The sequence below is a fragment of the Trichosurus vulpecula genome, chromosome 8, assembly GCF_011100635.1.
Source record: "Trichosurus vulpecula isolate mTriVul1 chromosome 8, mTriVul1.pri, whole genome shotgun sequence".
Classification (NCBI taxonomy): Eukaryota; Metazoa; Chordata; class Mammalia; order Diprotodontia; family Phalangeridae; genus Trichosurus; species Trichosurus vulpecula.
In genome coordinates, this window is record NC_050580.1 from 187,061,761 (window position 1) to 187,076,785 (window position 15,025).

Here is a 15,025-nt window from a genome sequence, read left to right on the forward strand (position 1 = left end):
GCTATTTTCCTTCCTGTGTATCATCCCAGGATTTATATCTGTGTGCTTATCTGCTCTCTCTGTATAGCAGTCAAAAAACATTTATTAAGCACTTACTATTTATTAAATGTCAGGTACTATGCATGTAAATTATCTACCTTTTTAGCTTGACTTCTAGCTCTGGCATTTTGGTTTATAAAATGCTTTTGCTATCTTTAAAAATGGAGAGAAGCTGTTTTAGATTTATAGGTCTGTGTTAAGCTAAAATTTCTCTGGAAGAATCTATATATGCTTTATTTTGGTCTTGCAAGATCTGTGTGATTTATTGGGGTTTACTCTACGAAAATGTAATCTACCAAATGCAAAAGAACAAGACTTTTTGTTATCATTCCCCTAAATTCTAAAAAGCTTTGCTTGTAAAGAAAATTGGACTAGATGACCTTTAGAGTCCCTTCCAACTTTAAGTTATATGAATCATAAAATATATTTGACTATTAAAAATTGTATTACAAGGGACTGCAGCCTTAGTGACTCTTTTTAATATAATTTTTATCTATTCCTCTTTTAATGCTACCAATCAAGGCCAAGCCTTTACTGTTTCACACCTGGATACTGCAAAAGCCTTCTTCAATTCCCTTCCAGTCTTTCTGGCCTAAAAATAACCCTGTGTATTGCTAGAGAATTGTCAAAAAATATTATTTCCATTACATCAATACTCTGACCAAACCTCCAATTTGATGTCCACTACTTACATAATAAAATCTAATTGCTTGGGTTAGCATTCAAAAGTTCTTCATGATCTGTCCTCAGTCTTCTTGTCTAATTTCATCCCTTATTGCTCCTCCACTTAAATCTTCATTTAAAGAAAGCAAGTCTGCTCATTGTCTCCCACATAATACCCTGCCTCCCACACCTGGATTTCCTCATCCAGGCTAAATATTACTCAGTTTTGAGTATGCAAATAAAATGCCAATAAGCCTTCCCTAACAACTCATTCCACTTTAAGCCTAGGGCACTTTTTAACTGTACTAGTCATTTAACACAATCTCATACTTCTTCATATCGATGTTTTTAACTTTTTGTAACAATAACTCTGTAGATCTACATTCCGGTTCTGTCTTTGTCGTTAGCAAACAATACAGTAGTCCCAGACAGCTTAGGCAAGTCACTTAACTTGTATGGAGCACAGTCTCCCATTAGTAAAATAAGGAGTCTGGAATAGGTACCCCTTCCACCGCAAAAATTCTATAATTCTAGGAGTCTAAGTCTTATCTCTCCAACTAGATTGCATACCAAGAGAGGTAATAATGTCTTGTGCTTCTTTACATCTCCCACAACCCTTAACATACAGAAGGTACTAAAAAAAATCTGTTGAATAAATATAGTTATCTTATAAACCTCCATGCTTAGGTCAAATAGTAACAATACTCACCACCTACACTCTGTCTTCTCTTTCTCTTATGTTCAAGAGGAGATTCACATTCACCGTCTTCGTAGCCATCTAGTGATGGAGTAGAACAGGGGCCATCAATACCCAACATGACTGGTATCTTTTCTATGATAAACTCTGGCACACGACCTAAAGGACAGCATCGACAATATTGTTTTTATTATGTTGTTTTAAAAATAAAGGTATTCTACACTAAACCTCTACTGGACAATAGAATCTTAAATCATAGATTTGAGCAGGAAGGAAACTTCAGAAATCATTTGGTCCACCCACTTCATTTTATGGATGATAAAACTGAGATCCAGGGTGGTTAAATGACTGACCCAATGTCAAAAAAGGAGCAAGCAAGAGAGCTGGGAGTTCTCCTTGAGCCTAAGTCTTTTAACTCAGTCCAATGTGCTTTCACTATAGCATGCTGCCTCAGAAGTTTTAATGGTCACTTTGGAGAAGCTAGCAAGCCAAAAAAAATTCTGCACTGAAGACATTTCACCTCTTCTTACCAATATCAGCTGCATGATCAATGAGGGTCTTCACCACTGCAGCTTGCAGTCGAAGTTTTTTTTCTGTGTTGGCTGACATTTTCTCACGCCCATCACTTGATTGTAAAAGGTTTGGAGCAAATATTACTGCAAGATTACTGCTATCCATCTTATTCTCACCAGCTCTTTAAAAAAAAAAAAAGTAGGTATTATTAAATGTAGCCAAAATTTAAACTAAGAAACAATCAATAACCTAAAAGGTATTATTTGTAGGGACTCTTACTTTATTGGCTATATATCAAGAATTTAACCAAGAAATAGCAAATAAAAACACTTCTAAATAGTCAAATTAATTTATAAAGTCAATGCATCCAAAACTAATATTTAATTCACAGCCATGCCTCTCAAAATCCTCACTCAGTACTCACTCTTATTTAACATATAATAGTAAGAAAGTTGGTTAAGCAGCCAAACAGAAGGGGTGAGAGGAGCTGTTACAGGTAGTCACAATAACAGCAGTGAGAAATGACAGGGATAGCAAGGAAAGAAACAGAAAAATGATTAAAAACAGAAAGAATTCAAATGGCACTGCAGGCTAGATCTTCTAGGGTAAACTGCCTTGCATCAACAGGCCCCTGGGGATCACTGTATAATGGTATAGAAATAATGACATTCAAATGATGAAGAAACAATGAAATTGTATTCAATATTTGAGAAGTATGTAAATAAATTTTAAGAAACATTTCCTCCCCAAAGTTGAATTAAAAAGGTACTGTTGCTAATAATTATAAACGGCCAGCTATTTAGAATGACTGACTTCCTAAAGGTTTCCGTAGTTAAAATTTTTCTGTACTTGATCTTTACTTACCTAAGAGAAACATTCCTCAGAAAGTTAAAGAAGTATCGTAATACATAAATTATACTGTCAGCCATAAGACAAGAGAGCAACATTGTAGCAGTATTCTTTTCCTCTGTTTCCAACTGTTGAGCTTTGATAAGAGCTTCATGCAAATCAACTGGAAGGATGGGTTCTGGCAACTCCCTAAAAAACTGCTTAAGAAGTCCTGCGATATCACATGGCGGTGCAGAAGATAAACAGCTTTCACCATGATCCAATTTGCTCTGAAATAAATTTCAAGTCTTTAATACCCTTTGGATTTAAGATCTCATTTTGATCAAAATCTCTGCTTACATCTCAGGATAAGAAGTTTTTCTTAGTAAACTTTAATTTTTTTATTTATTTGCTTCTGGTCATATATCACAAAACACATAAGAAGGCCAGGCAAACAATCAAAAATATTTAATTTCTTTAATTACTGGATACATGTAAGCTATAAATGCTTTCCACAGAGGGATCCACCTGGTCAACTGCATCTCTGCCAATCATTGACACCAAAAAGATGAAGTGTGGCAGAGTAGATATAGTGCTGAGCTTGGGAGTCAGAAGACCTGGGTTCAAACCCTTCCCCTAACAATAACTATCTGTGTGCAAGGGGTTTCAGGGACAACTCCATAGCAATTATTTAATAAGTCATATGGGCTGAAATGTTAGAGGGAGTGCACACATTAGAAAATTATAGATTCTCTGCACATTCATGTTATATTTGAGAACTTTAACAACAAAAACAGAATTAGACAACTGTGGAAAGAAAAAAAAATTAGTAAAGGAATATGCTTACCTTCAATGCTTTTAGACGGATAACTGATCCAGATTTCCTAAAAAGCCCCTCAATATGAACATGCTCTTCCAAAGACGTGCAAGCATCAACAAGAAAACTGAAAAAGGCAGATCTTGTCAATGTATTTGATCTTATAAAAACCACACTAAGTGAATACACTTGTCAGGTACGTCAACAGGCTGTGAAGACCCTTGACACTTGACTTTTGAATTATAAATCCCTTCCTCTTTCTATAATCTATTCATTGTTCTTTATCAATACCAAAACTCCTCATTTTAGTATGACCTTTGCTCCCATTCCAACACCTTCAAAGCCTACTATACCCGAAAGCCATACTATATAAGTGAACACACACACACACACACACACACACACACACATATAAACTCTATACATACACATATGTATACTCCAACAAATCCTTCTGCAGTTACCATCCCATAAAATGCAACAACCTCTTTTAATTAAAGACAAAAAATTTCTTCCCCTCAACATATACAGCATGTAAACAGTAAGTATATAAAAAGTAGTGTTAAGGGGCAGCTAGGTGGCACAATGAGTAAAGCACCAGCCCTAGAGTCAGGAGGATCCGAGTTCAAATCCAGTCTCAGACACTTGACACTTACTAGCTGTGTGACCTTGGGCAAGTCACTTAACCCCAACTGCCCTGCCTTCCCCCCTCCAAAAAAACAAAAAAAGTAGTGTTAAGAGGTAAATAATAATAACTAGGGTAAGAGGAAAAATAGAAGTCAGGAAAGGTCTTGTATAAGACCTTGTATAAGAAGCCAGGGATTATAAGAGGTAAAGGTGAAGAGGGAATGCATTATACACCTGGGAGACAGTTTATGCAAAAGATTGGAGGCAGGAGATTGAGTGCACCGTAATGGGGAGTAATAGCAAATAGATTGGGAAAGGTAGATGGGAGCCAAACCATGAAAGATTTTAAAAGCAAAGCTGAGGATTTTTGCATTTTATCCCAGAGGCCATAGCAAGCGTCTTAAATGGAGGATGACTTGGTCAGACCCCTGTTTTAGGAATATCAAACTGGCAGCAGCCTGAATGATGGATTTAAAACAGGTAGACTTGAATCAACAAGACCTGGTAACTCACTGGATTGAGGGGATGTGGGTGGCGGGAGTTTCAAAGAGAAGATAAAGGAGGATGACTGAGGCTCTAAACCTGGAAACTGGGAAGAATGGCTGTGCATTCAATCAAAACTGGCAAGTCTGAAAATGGGATAGATTTGGGGAAACACGAGTCCCATTTAAAAAAAAAAATCAGTTTATTTTTATTTATAGGTTCTATTAATCTTACTCAGTTTACTTCCTTATTTACTTGTCTGTGGGACCTTTATCTCTCTGCCAGCATTGTTTGTCCAACTCTTCAGGAGACAGATGATTTTTTTTAAAATTAATTCAACATATAGAACAAAATAACGCAGACAGAAAGGTGCTCAATATAACTCTGTAGATTATACACGTAGTGTCAATGTTAAAGTGGGCAGCTAGGTGGCCCAATGGATAGAGTGCCAGGCCTGGAGTCAGGAAGTCTCATCTTCCTGAGTTCAAATCTGTCCTCAGACACTTCCTAGCTATGACCCTGAGCAAGTCACTTAACTCTGCTTGCCTCAGTTTCCTCATCTGTAAAATAAGCTGGAGAAGGAAATGGCAAACCACTCCACTATCTTTGTGAGGAAACCCTAAAAGAGATCACAGAGACTGAAAAAAACCTAAATGACAAATCAATGTTATCTCTACAGATTAGACAGTTCTCTTAGGTAAGAGAGTCATAAGATCTAGAAAGGTTTATTAACCTGAATTTTGTCATCATTTCCTCAACACAGGGCATTTAGAAATGCTTTTAATAGAATTTTAAATATTCTCATAATAAATTTTAATAACATTTTGTGATTATTTACAAAAGCTTAGGCACCCCAACTCAAATATAATTAATCTTATCCCATAATTCTTCCCAAATATATTCACTCTTTCATCCAATAAACATTTACTGAATGCCTGTTATTTGTCAGGCACTGTGCTAAGGGTATCATCACAATATTACAAGACTTTTCATTAAAGATTTCAGAGTGGAATTATAAAGTCCATGAATTAAGGGCCACAATTTGAAGTATCTACTAATTTTTGAACCTTGAAATCCACACAATTCACTACTTACATTCTATGCTTAATTTCATACTTTGCTTACCTTGGAATGTTTCCATATTCTGGTACAAATGACTGGGGTAGTGCAGAAAAAGGTACTCCAAATATTTTCCCCTAAAATGTAAAAGTCACTTGTTATAAGCATCAAGATAAAAATTTACAGGTATAAGCACAGAATGTGATACTTAGAAAGGAAGACAAATTATGATTTCAAGGAAGGAGTAAAAAAACCAAATTAAACTAGTTTCTAATATTCTGAAATATAATTAGTCATATTAGATAAAAGACAACAGACTTTGGTGACAGGGAGTCTTAAGAACAGGACAACAAGTCTCAAATACTAAATACCTTATATAAATAATATCTATTAATTATGCTAATGAAGGAGTTACAGAGCATTTGGATCAAATACTAACACACTTTAAAGTATCATTATTATACTATTTTTTAAAAAGGACTTCAAGTACGTTTAATGCTTCTCAACTTGTATCTATTAAAAAGGACATTTTTTTTCCTTAAATCACCTACAGTTTTGTAAATACTAACCTTGAGCAAATTCAAGTCATGTGATTAGCAAAAAAAATCTACATCAAATTATCTGTGTACTTCTTTGAGCAATAATAGGGTAGAATGGATTAATTTTTGTGGCTGATGAATGTCATTACTATAGAAGTTACAAATTTTCTAACAAAATGTTCCAAGAGACCAGGACTAAGAAGTATTAAAAGTAAACCTTAAAAATTCCAACCAATGAACCTCTTCTTGTACAGTTGCTATTTCTACAATAAAATTGTCTTCTTTCTTATTTTTCTTAACTATTTGAAGTACAACTTTTCCCTTAGAGTATTTATCAGAAGAACAACTTGTGAAAGGCACCCAAGATTCAATAGCCCTGGATTTCAAGTCATTTTTCCTTCATTTATTAGTGATGTGGCCTTTGAAAAGTCACGTCACCTCTTTCAAGACCATCACCTCACTTGTAAAATGAGGATAATTCCACATAACTCATAGAGAATTTTATAAACTGCATGTTATAAAAATGAGTTATTGTTAATAATCTGAAACCAAATTTTGAAATCCTGGAAAATAGTGCAGGTGTTAGTATTGAAAGAATTATTACGCACAAAAATTTTCTATAAGCTCATTTGACATTTAGGCAAATGACTCATTCAGAAGACATCCCATTGCTAGGATTGGAGAAAAGCTTTTATAGTAGTTTTTTTTAATCAATCCATAGGCATTTATTAATCCAAAACTATACGTCAGGCACTAGGGAGAAAAAAACAAATAAAATAACCCCTACTGTCAAGGAACTTGTGTTCTAATGAGGGAGATAACTATGTACAGAATATAAATACAAAATAGTTAAAGAAGCACTTTTTGGGGGGGAGGAAGGAAAATCAGGAAAGGTTAAAAGTGATATTTTAGCTGAGTCTTGAAGGAAAAGAGATTCTATGAGGCAGAGGTGAGGATGGAGTGAATTACAGGCATGTGGAGATGGCAATTGCAAAGGAAAAGACAGGAGATATCTAGTGCGTGAGGGGCACAGAAAAGGCTAGTCTGTATGGATTGGGGGTGGGGAGTGGAGTTTTAGTGAGTAACACAATGAGGATGGAAAGATAGGTTGTAAAGGGCTTTTAAAAGCTAAGTAGAGGAGCTTCTATTTTATCCTAAAGAGGAAATAGGGAACCATTGGAGTTTATTTTGCAGGTCACATTTGGACTAAAAGAAAACCATTTTGGCAGCAATATTTAAGATAAGACTGGAGCAGGAAATGGTTTGAGGCAGGAAATACAATTAGGAGACCAATTCAATAATCTAAATGTGATGAGGGCTTGAACTAAGGAAGGGTCAGAAAGAAACAAGAAGATCCGCAACTGATTAGATATACTGGGTAAGGGAGAGTCAGGAGATGAGGATGAAGGAAAGGTTCAGAACCTGGGAGACTAAAAGAATGGTGGGGCAGAAATAGGGAAGTTTGGAGAGCAAGATAATGAGATGTTCTGGACCTGTTAAGTTTGAGATATTTCTGGGACAAGTTGGTAATATCAAGAAACTGAGACAAATCTTGGACATCAAGTTTGATATATCTGATAGGCAAATAGTGATGTACAACTGAAGCTAAGAGGAGAAACTGGGGCAGGATATATAGAACTGTAAGTCATCTACGGTTAGCGGTAGGACCTGTGATTTCACTGGTATAGAGAACTCCCAAATGAGGGCACTTACTCTACCAATGAAGATTGGCACCTTCTCTGCAAATAATAATGCTTAGATACCTAGAGCACTGAATAGTTAAGTGACCTGCCAGGAAATCACACCATAAGTCAGAGGCAAGACTTGAATCCCAGGTCTTGTTGCCTTCAAAACCAGCTTTTTAACAACAATGTTCTCAAGTCATCACCTGGGAGCTGATGAGGTTACTTAGAGAAATTGTTTCATGCAACAAATATCTATTAAACACTTCTTATATGCTAAGCTCCAGAGAAAGATACAATGACAAAAATGAAACAGCCCCTGCTCAAGGAAATTACATTTCATAGAGGTGAGGAGGAGAGTAGAGGTGAAAGACACAGATACACATAAGTAAATATATGCAAAATAACTGAAAGGAGGCACTAGAAACTAGGGGATGAGGAACTGGAAAAGGGTAGGCTACACTTCAGCTAAACTTTGAAACAAACTAACAATTTAAGAGGCAGAGGTGTGGAAAAAGAGTATTATAGGCATGAGGGATGGCTTCTGTGAAGGTATGGAAGCAAAGGAATGTCAAATAGGCTTACTTTAACCACAGTGCAAAAAATAGAGTAATATGTAATAAACCTGGAAGGGATGGCTGATGCTAGCTTTAGAAAGACTTCAAATGCCAAACAAGGCAGAGTTATAGTATTTGATTCCAAACATGACAGCAATCTTTTTGAGCAAAGGAACCAGTCATACTTTTGCTTTAACAATCATTTGATAGCTGAGTGGAAGATAGATAGGACAGTGTAAAAACTTGACCTACAAGAGAACAATTAGGAAGCTACTAAGTCCAGATGAGTACTTGAGGCCTTGAACTAGAGTTATGGCGTGAAGGATTAGAAAAATGTTTTGTAGGTGGAATCGACAAGTGATTGGATATGGGGGTTGAGGGAGAATGAAGCATTAAAGTTGATTTCAAGTTCACAAACAAGAATGATTAGGATAGTAGGGCTCTCAAAAGAAAGAGAATCTTCAGAAAGGGGTAGGTTTTTAGGGAAAGACAACTGAGTACTATTTTGGAGATGTTGAACTTAAGATGCCTACAAGACACCCACCTGGAAATGTCTAAAAGGCAGCTCATAATTCAGGTTGGAATGGAAGAGAACTAGGGCTAAGATACAGAAGGTGCATACCAAAGACAGGTGAATGAGGCCAACGTCCTGACTACCTGCCTAGTGCTCTTTACACTATATAGATTTAATCAATGCCTTCAATAATTGACAAATTGACAAAACTGACAAGTTGGCTACTTTTAGAACACAAATGTTAGTTTTTACATATTAGTCTACATATTTGTATAAGCTGCAATCCATAAGTTTTCCTATTAGAAACTATGAATGTAAACCAGCATAAAATGTTATTTCATTTTAATATTAATTTTAATATTGTTATAAGCCTCGTGTTATATTCTGAACAAATTCCAGTGGCTACTTGCCCTGATTTACACTACTCTTTAAAGACATTCATCCTAAATTATACAACTGTCCATTCTCATATTTGAGTAATATTCTGTATGGCTGTTTGTCCAATACAATGTGCCCATTAGTCAGTTTCTACTCTAGTGACAAGACCTTAAGTATTGTTCAGCACCTAAAACATAGCATAGATGCTCAATAAATGATTCTTTTAATTATGAAATTAATTCCTTGATTTTGTGAGTGGAAAAAATATCAGGGGCTATGTTATGCAAAGACCTTCTCCATCTTTCAATCACTTTATTTAGTCTCCTTTATTCATTTTTGAATGTAATGCTGTCTCAAAAATTATCACATGGTTCACACCACACACCTAAATCTTTTCCTTCAGTTTCCTAAAACCTTTGAAATTACTATCTCATAGGTATAAAATCTTGGGTAAAGAGACTGAAACAATTGAAGAGACTATCATATTGGTAAATGATCATCAGCAGAAACAAAAAAGTGTCCATTTAACTACCTAGTTAAAAAATGTTTTATGACATAAAGCTGACAACAGCAAAAATTAGGTTTGGGAATAATCAGAAGATTTCAATTTACCATTAAGCACTCAAAAAGTAGCTGTAACAAAAATGCACAAAAGGACCACATAAAAGCTGTATTAATCTCAGTACACACACTTCTAGCACTTAACCAAAACTACTCCTACACATTTAACAATTTCTACTTAACCATTCAGAAAACACCATCCTTTTTAAATGAACAACCCTTCCCAACAGCCCGTAAGCCTCATAAAATAATCACAATTAATACCCATTTAACCTCTATGAGCCTCAGGTTCTCACTTGAAAAAAAGGTATAATATTACCATGTAGTGTACACACATCAGACAAAGGTTGTTGTAAAATTCAGATAAAATCAGTTATATGGAGCAATTTGCAAACTTTAAGGCATTATATAAATGTTAGTTATAATCAATAGTAAATCTTGGGATCTTCTCCATATGGCTTATATATTAGATCCATATGTAAGATTGAGAAACAGCATGGGCTAGTAAACAGAATCAGAAAGATCAAGGTTCAGAATCCATCTTGTAGAATAATTGTGTGATTCTGAGCAAATCACTTAACCTCTCTCTGGGCCTGTTTCCTTAGCTGTAAAACAGTGAATTAGATTAGATTATTTCTAAGTACCTTTCTAGCTTTAAACAGGGAGCTAAATGGGTCAGTGGACAGAGAGCTAGGCCTGGAGTCAGGAAGAGCTGAGTTTAAATCCAGCCTCAAACACTTGTTAGTTGTGTGATCCCAGGCAAGTCACTTAACCACTTTGTTTCAGTTTCTTTCCCCATCTCTGAAACAGTGATAATACTAGCACCTACTTTACAGGATTGTTGTGAGGACCAAAAGATTGTAAGGTGCCAGCACAGTGCCTGGCACATAAGTAGCTCTATAGTAATGTTAGCTATCATTCTGTCCTCTTTTCTGGACAAAACTAATGCTCCACTTTCACCTGTCTCGTTTACAGTGACTCTTACTAGCCTTCAGATTTCCTCCCTCAGCCCTCTTCCCCTGGACTTACCCCAATAGCTACAGCCGTTGACTCCTGCCGGCCGAAATCCAACTGCCCTCGAGCGCCCTTTATCTTTATGCCATGGGCGGCTCGGAGATGCTGCAACAGGGCCAGCCTCACCAGCCTCCGGTCCCTCATTCCTGCGTGTAACCCGCACCGCTCACCCACCCTCCTCCTCCTCGTCCTCGCCCGCCTCCACTCCCCGACCTTCCTCAGCCACCAGCACTTCCACTTGCTACAAACCCTCACTGTCACCGCCTTCAGCCCAACTCCCTTCCGTCCACTTCCACCACCCCGCCTGGGGCCGTGCCCTCCTCCAGCCACTTCCGTGTCTCCTTCCCCCAATTCCAAGCCCTTAGGTCTGCTTTTCCACACCAAGCTCCTCACACTGACCCTTCCCCTCCTCCACGCTGCCTCGTCCACACTCCTTTCCAGTCACTCCCCACAGGCTTGTCCACACCCGTTTAAGACGCTTCGTACCAACCTTTCCACACTCCTTTTCAGACACTTCACACCCACCTGTCCACACTCCTTTCCAGTCACTCTTCACAGGCTTGTCCACACCCCTTTGAGACACTTCACACCAACCTTTCCACACTCCTTTTAAGACACTTTACACCCGCCAGACTACGCTCCTTTTCAGTCACTGCCCACCAACCCGTCCACGCTCCCTCAGGCCCTTCACACCAGAAGACCTTTCCCCTAGACCCCCAGTCGCTCTATACTTCCGGTCACTCTTGGGTCAGCAGGCTTTTGTGGCCTTCCCCACGCTGAACCCTCGCGTCCCCTGCTCCTGGCCGGCCAGACTCTAGGCTAAAGCTCCACCCGACTCCAGAGACTCCGCGGCGCCCTCGCCCCAGCGCTTCGCCCGCCTTCCTCGACTCCCTCCCTGCGGCCCAGCCGCGAACTCCTCGAGCTCTTCCAGTCCCGGTCCCAGCCCGGGCTGGTCTCTGCTGTCACCTCGTCTCGCACGCTGAAGCTCCCTCCCTCCCGCCCACCCTCCGTCAGCCTGGCTGTTCCCCCGGCCAGCGCATCCCGGGCCGCTCACTCCGGCTGAGCCGCCGCCCCCACAATCGAAATCCTGAAGCTGCAGCCTCCCGCCCCCCCACCCCACCCCACCTCCGCAGCCTCGCCAAGAGGTCGCCTCCGGTACAAACCGAGCAGCTCAAACGGCAGCGCCAAAGCCCGATGCGTTCTCTGATTGGTCCGGTCTCCATTCAAAATGAGGACCCCAAGGGAGGCCAAATAAGGGCCTGACTCGGCGGTAGCGCTGAAGACAGAGCAAGCCAAGTCAAGGGGACCAAAAAACAAACAAACAAACCAGGAATCTTTTACAGGGACTAGCTCTTTCTTACCAATATTTTCCGGTCCGCAAGGAGTACTGAAGGAAGTGCGTCGGAAATCACTAAACCTTCCCGCTCCGAGCTACATCTCACTGAAAATACTCAGGCAATAAGAAGAGACACCTCGTCGGCCTTCAACTTGGAGGTGGCGTGGGCGGAGAAGAGTAGAGCCAGGTCCTACGGCAAGTCGGAAGAGGCGTTTGGTCTGCGCTACTGTTGAGGGCAGCGAGTCACACTGTGGCACCCCCATGACTGTGTGGGCGAGCCGGGTCTGGAAGGGATCCAAGCGCGCCCCGCTGCTAACAGCAATTCAACTCAGACCATTTATTAAGGGCAAGGCGCGGGGACTCCACAGATGAGTTCTCTTCCTGGATGGGTGCCCGCCCTAGGGACGATTCTGAGGCTCTGACCTATCTTGGGCGGGCCGGGCTCCTGCCTCCTGTTTGTAAAATGAAGACTAGAGCGCTACTCCTCCTTTAAGGCCCCTTCATTGCATCTGGAGTTGCAGTGAGGAAAGACCTGCATTTGAGTTCTTCCTCCGATACTGGTTGTATGATCACGAGCACGTCTTTTAAGCTCTTTTGAGCCCTAGTTTCTCGTTTGTAAAGTCGGGGTTCATTGTAGTCTCCAAAGAAACGGGAAGTGGGTTTAGCCCGACCCAAACCCGCGAGTCAGAGCTTAGGTTTGAGTTACAACGTGTTGGGAGAGATTTATGAGAGAGACTTAGAGCGATAGATATGCTTATCAAAAAATACACAGACGTAATCTGCAGGGATTCAGCAGCCCTGGAATCCATTCCCAATAGCCCTAAAGTAGAAGCCCCATTCCAAGTGTGTGCTAGTCCAAAGTCCCATCTTCTAGCAGTCTAAGGACAGTTTTTAATCGTTTTACAATCGTGTCCAACTCTTCACGACCCCTTTTGGGGTTTTCTTGGCAAAGATATACTAGTGGTTTCCCATTTCCTTCAGTTAGTTTTACAGATGAGGAAATTGAGGTAAACAAGGTTAAGTGACTTGCCCAGAGTCATACAGCTAGTAAGCAATATAAAGCTAGCTGCAATCTACAGCCCTTTTCAAAGGACAGTTTTTAACACCTCAAAGGAGGCCTGGAAGGAAAAATAATGGCAGTGCCCTTTTGACTTTTCTCCTGGGGTCAGTCTTGTGCAAAGCACTTTGGGGAAGGAAAGGAGCCGGAAGAAATTTGGGATTTAAAAACTTGTGACCAGAGAGATATGACTTATCTTATCTGTGAGAGGGGTCTGCCGGAGTTGAGGCACAAATGGTACATCCCTGAAATGGGATTATCTACTCAAGCCTCTTAAACTAGCCTAAGAGCTTCTTATCTTTTGCAACCCTACCGGAAGGTACTCTGGCTCTATGGGAGGTCTCCACTAAACACGCCATTTCTCTAGGAAGAATTTGCCTAGGCTCCTATTATCACGTGGAGGTAGCCCAACTCTAACTCTGCCTACCCCAAGAGTCGGTGGTGTTGATTAATATCTGGTCTAATATTGTAGGAAAATCACCTGATTTGAACTCAACATGGGGGTTCAAACTGCAGCTCTATTTACTATTTGTATGGCCATGGGCAATACCTTTACCTCTCTGGGCCTCAGATTCCATCTCTGTAAAATGCAACAATAGAACCATGATTCTATGGGCTTTCTAAGGTCTCTTCTAGCAATAATAGAGTTCAAATTCAGATTGGCCACCTATCCTCTGTAAGGGAAGTATCATCAGTTTCATAAAAGGAGGTGGGATGGAAGCCAAATGAAGTTGGGTGGTGTCAGGGGAGAGAAACTGTAGTTCTTAAAGGAACAAAGGGTGGGAAGCAGCACTTTATTAATCATTATTACTCATTATTGTGATTTCTAAAACCACAGGTAAATTTCAGGCATTTTTCTCTGGCTATCTCCCATCCTTGGAATGCTCTCCCTCCTCAAGTCCACCTATTGACTTCTCTGGCTTCCCAACTAAAATTCCATCTTTTACAATGAGCTCTTCCCAACCTTAATCCTGGTACCTTCTCTCTGGTATTTATTTCCTATTTGTCCTGTATATAGCTTGTTTGTATATATTTGTTTGCATGTTGTCTCCCCACTTAGGTTTTAAGCTGTCTTTTTTTTTTAATCATCATTTATTTATTTATTTAATATTTTTTGTTTCCAGCATGAATTTTCACAAGAGTTTGAATTACAAATTTTCTTCCCATTCCTACCCTCCCTCCCATTTCAAGATGGTATATATTCTGATTGCCCCCTTCCCCAGTCAACCCTCCGTTCTATCACCCCAATCTCCCCCATCCCCTTTTCCCTTACTTTCTTGTAGGGCAAGATAGATTTTTATGCCCCATTGCCTGTATATCTTATTTCCTAGTTGCATGCAAAAACTTTTTTTTGAACATCTGCTTTTAAAACTTTGAGTTCCAAATTCTCTCCCCTCTTCCTTCCCCACCCACCCTCCCTAAGAAGGCAAGCAATTCAACAGAGGCCACATGTGTATCATTATACAAAACCCTTCCACACTGCTCATGTTGTGAAAGACTAACTATATTTTGCTCCCTCCTATCCTATCCCCCTTTATCCAATTTTCTTCCTTGACCCTGTCCCTGTTCAAAAGGTTTTGCTTTTGATTACCTCCTCCCCCTATCTGACCTCCCTTCTATCATCCCCCCTTTTTTATCTCCTTCCTCCTTTCCTGTGGGGT

The 15,025-nt window shown here is 39.7% G+C and overlaps 1 protein-coding gene across 2 annotated transcripts in view; it reads right to left on the minus strand.

Moving 5' to 3' along the window:
- The window catches only part of ARHGAP11A (Rho GTPase activating protein 11A), a 36,035-nt gene extending 23,621 nt beyond the window's left edge, over positions 1 to 12,414 (minus strand). The window contains exons 1-6 of one of the 2 annotated variants that reach the window (XM_036737038.1): positions 12,333 to 12,414; positions 5,793 to 5,863; positions 3,588 to 3,684; positions 2,777 to 3,030; positions 1,930 to 2,093; positions 1,412 to 1,558 (exon numbers count right to left, since the gene is read on the minus strand). In XM_036737038.1, the coding sequence (XP_036592933.1) occupies positions 1,412 to 1,558; positions 1,930 to 2,093; positions 2,777 to 2,859 (394 nt within the window). In that variant the 5' untranslated portion in view covers positions 2,860 to 3,030; positions 3,588 to 3,684; positions 5,793 to 5,863; positions 12,333 to 12,414. Of the gene's footprint in view, positions 1 to 1,411; positions 1,559 to 1,929; positions 2,094 to 2,776; positions 3,031 to 3,587; positions 3,685 to 5,792; positions 5,864 to 10,986; positions 11,116 to 12,332 lie in introns of those variants that run through there. The other variant, XM_036737037.1, reaches the window with a different exon arrangement.
- Between the last annotated feature and the right edge of the window lie 2,611 nt (positions 12,415 to 15,025).